This window comes from Brachyhypopomus gauderio, unplaced genomic scaffold, assembly GCF_052324685.1.
Source record: "Brachyhypopomus gauderio isolate BG-103 unplaced genomic scaffold, BGAUD_0.2 sc98, whole genome shotgun sequence".
In the NCBI taxonomy this organism is placed as follows: domain Eukaryota; kingdom Metazoa; phylum Chordata; class Actinopteri; order Gymnotiformes; family Hypopomidae; genus Brachyhypopomus; species Brachyhypopomus gauderio.
Window position 1 is genome coordinate 405,314 of NW_027506919.1, and position 3,131 is coordinate 408,444.

At 57.4% G+C, this 3,131-nt stretch overlaps 1 protein-coding gene across 1 annotated transcript in view; it reads left to right on the plus strand.

The window, feature by feature from the left end:
• The window catches only part of klhl13 (kelch-like family member 13), a 26,273-nt gene that overhangs the window by 5,579 nt on the left and 17,563 nt on the right, over nucleotides 1–3,131 (plus strand). Inside the window, 2 exon segments of the mRNA XM_076992829.1 lie at nucleotides 1,691–2,019; nucleotides 2,731–2,786. Coding sequence (XP_076848944.1) covers nucleotides 1,691–2,019; nucleotides 2,731–2,786 — 385 coding nt within the window.

Here is a 3,131-nt window from a genome sequence, read left to right on the forward strand (position 1 = left end):
GGTGGTGTGGGGTGGAGGTGGTGTGAGGTGGTGTGAGGTGGTGTGGGGTGGAGGTGGTGTGAGGTGGTGTGAGGTGGTGTGGGGTGGTGTGGGGTGGAGGTGGTGTGAGGTGGTGTGGGGTGGTGTGGGGTGGTGTGGGGTGGAGGTGGTGTGAGGTGGTGTGAGGTGGTGTGGGGTGGAGGTGGTGTGAGGTGGTGTGAGGTGGTGTGGGGTGGTGTGGGGTGGAGGTGGTGTGAGGTGGTGTGGGGTGGTGTGGGGGTGGTGTGGCGTGGAGTGGTGTGGTGTGAGGTGGGGTGGAGGTGGTGTGGGGGTGGTGTGGGGGGTGGAGGTGGTGTGGGGGGGTGGTGGTGTGGTGTGGGGTGGAGGTGGTGGTGGGGTGGGGGTGGAGGTGGTGTGGTGTGGGGTGGAGGTGGTGTGGGGTGGAGGTGGTGTGGGTGTGGTGTGGGGTGGAGGTGGTGTGGTGTGGGGTGGAGGTGGTGTGGGGTGGAGGTGGTGTGGGGTGGGGTGGGCGTGGAGGTGGTGTGGGGTGGAGGTGGTGTGGAGGTGGTGTGGTGTGGGGTGGGCGTGGAGCTGCTCCACCATCAGCCGGTTGCATCCACAGCACAAACCGTCCAGGACACTGCGGACAGTCCTGCATCTCTAATGTTAGACGGGACAAAAACATTTTTGCACGATCTTTGATGACCAATCCAATTAGTGGAATTAGTGCGGTGTTTAGCACAGGGGTTTGCTGAGCATTGCTGGGTTCCTGCTGTAGGAGTGGTGTTGTTGGGGATGGTGTGTGTGTGTGTGTGTGTGGTGTGTGGTGTGTGTGTGTGTGTGTGTGTGTGTGTGGCGCAGCGAAGCCACATCCGAGGTCGTCGCCTCCACCGTGGTTTGTGGTCGGAAACGGTTGTCAAGGGAGAGGGGGTGTGAACGGCAGCAGGTGTGTGGCACGTCTGCAGGCTGAACACACACACACACACGCTCCGGTGCTGACAGTGTGCATGGGGTCCACTGCGTGCTTAAAACAGATGTTGATGACATTACGCCGTGTCATTGGTCAGTGACGCTACTCGGCTGATGAAGCATCATCAGTGCTGGTCCAGCTCAGCCTGGAGATCCTCTGGTTCTGCTGAAGCCCTGGCGTGCGGCCGGGGTGGTGCGGAGACGGGACTCCCCGCGCTGGCGTGATGCGGCGTGTGTGTGTGGAGGAGCTACGCTGGTTCACTCTCACACACTCACAGGCCCGGAGGCAGTGCTGCGTGTGTGTGTGTGTGTGTGGAGGCAGTGCTGCGTGTGTGTGTGTGTGTGTGGAGGCAGTGCTGCGTGTGTGTGTGTGTGGAGGCAGTGCTGCGTGTGTGTGTGTGTGGAGGCAGTGCTGCGTGTGTGTGTGTGTGGAGGCAGTGCTGCGTGCTCCAGGAGTTTATAGATCGATGATTCAGCCAAGTGCTCATAACAACAAAATACCAATCCGCTTTCATCACATCTAGATCAGTGATGAATACACACACACACACACACACACACACACACACACACACACACACACACACACACACACAGTGATGCATTCACATCCACTTACAGTCTCCAGGTGTGTGATTCCTTGTGGGCTACAGTCAGTACAGAGACTGTCAGGGTGGCACCATTCACAATGGCACATGTCCCTCATAGCCAGATATCGTTATAGTGGTGTATTCTTCCTGAGGCTGAGGCTGAGGTCTCCGTCACAAGCGTCCTCCTACGGCACTCCCGTCCTCCTGCGTCCACACGCGCCCTCCTGCGTCACACGCGCCCTCCTGCGTCACACGCGCCCTCCTGCGTCACTCCCGTCCTCCTGCGTCACTCCCGTCCTCCTGCGTCACACGCGCCCTCCTGCGTCACACGCGCCCTCCTGCGTCACACGCGCCCTCCTGCGTCACTCCCGTCCTCCTTCGTCACTCCCGTCCTCCTGCGTCACTCCCGTCCTCTGGCGTCACTCCCGTCCTCCTGCGTCACGCCTGACCGTGTCTGTGTCGGTGTGTGAGCGTGGTGTCGGTGTGTGAGCGTGGTGTCGGTGTGTGAGCGGTGTCGGTGTGTGAGCGGTGTCGGTGTGTGAGCGGTGTCGGTGTGTGAGCGGTGTCTGTGTGAGAGCGGTGTCTGTGTGAGAGCGGTGTCGGTGTGTGAGCGGTGTCGGTGTGTGAGCGGTGTCGGTGTGTGAGCGGTGTCGGTGTGAGCGCGGTGTCGGTGTGAGCGCGGTGTCGGTGTGAGCGCGGTGTCGGTGTGAGCGCGGTGTCGGTGTGAGCGCGGTGTCTGTGTGAGCGCGGTGTCTGTGTGAGCGCGGTGTCTGTGTGAGAGCGGTGTCTGTGTGTGAGCGGTGTCTGTGTGAGCGTGGGGTCGGTGTCTGTGAGCGGTGTCTGTGTGAGCGTGGGGTCGGTGTCTGTGAGCGTGGTATCGGTGTGTGAGCGGTGTGTCGGTGTGTGAGCGGTGTGTCGGTGTGTGAGCGGTGTGTCGGTGTGTGAGCGTGGTGTCGGTGTCTGTGTGAGCGTGGTGTCGGTGTCTGTGTGAGCGTGGTGTCGGTGTCTGTGTGAGCGTGGTGTCGGTGTCGGTGTGAGCGTGGTGTCGGTGTGAGCGTGGTGTCGGTGTGAGCGTGGTGTCGGTGTGAGAGCGGTGTCGGTGTGTGAGCGGTGTGTCTGTGTGTGAGCGGTGTGTCTGTGTGTGAGCGGTGTGTCTGTGTCTGTGTGAGCGGTGTGTCTGTGTCTGTGTGAGCGCGGTGTCGGTGTGTGAGCGCGGTGTCGGTGTGTGAGCGCGGTGTCGGTGTCAGTGTGAGAGTTCTCCTCAGTCCTGGTCCAAGATTTAGTTTCTTTATCCTGACTGACACAGTGCTGTGTGATTTTTAGTTTAATTCAAATGAATGTTTTAACATGTATGAAAAATGTGTATATATATATATATATATATATATATATATATATATATATATATATATATATATATATATATATAAAAATGTTCACTTGCCTGCTATAGAATGTAGAAATTAGGATTTTTGCTCATCTAAAATCTGTACTTTCATTATGTAAAAATTGTAATTGCAAATCATTCATGAATTTAAAATATGAGATGTATCTTTTTGATGTATCAAACAGCCCTAGACTGAAAAACTGAAG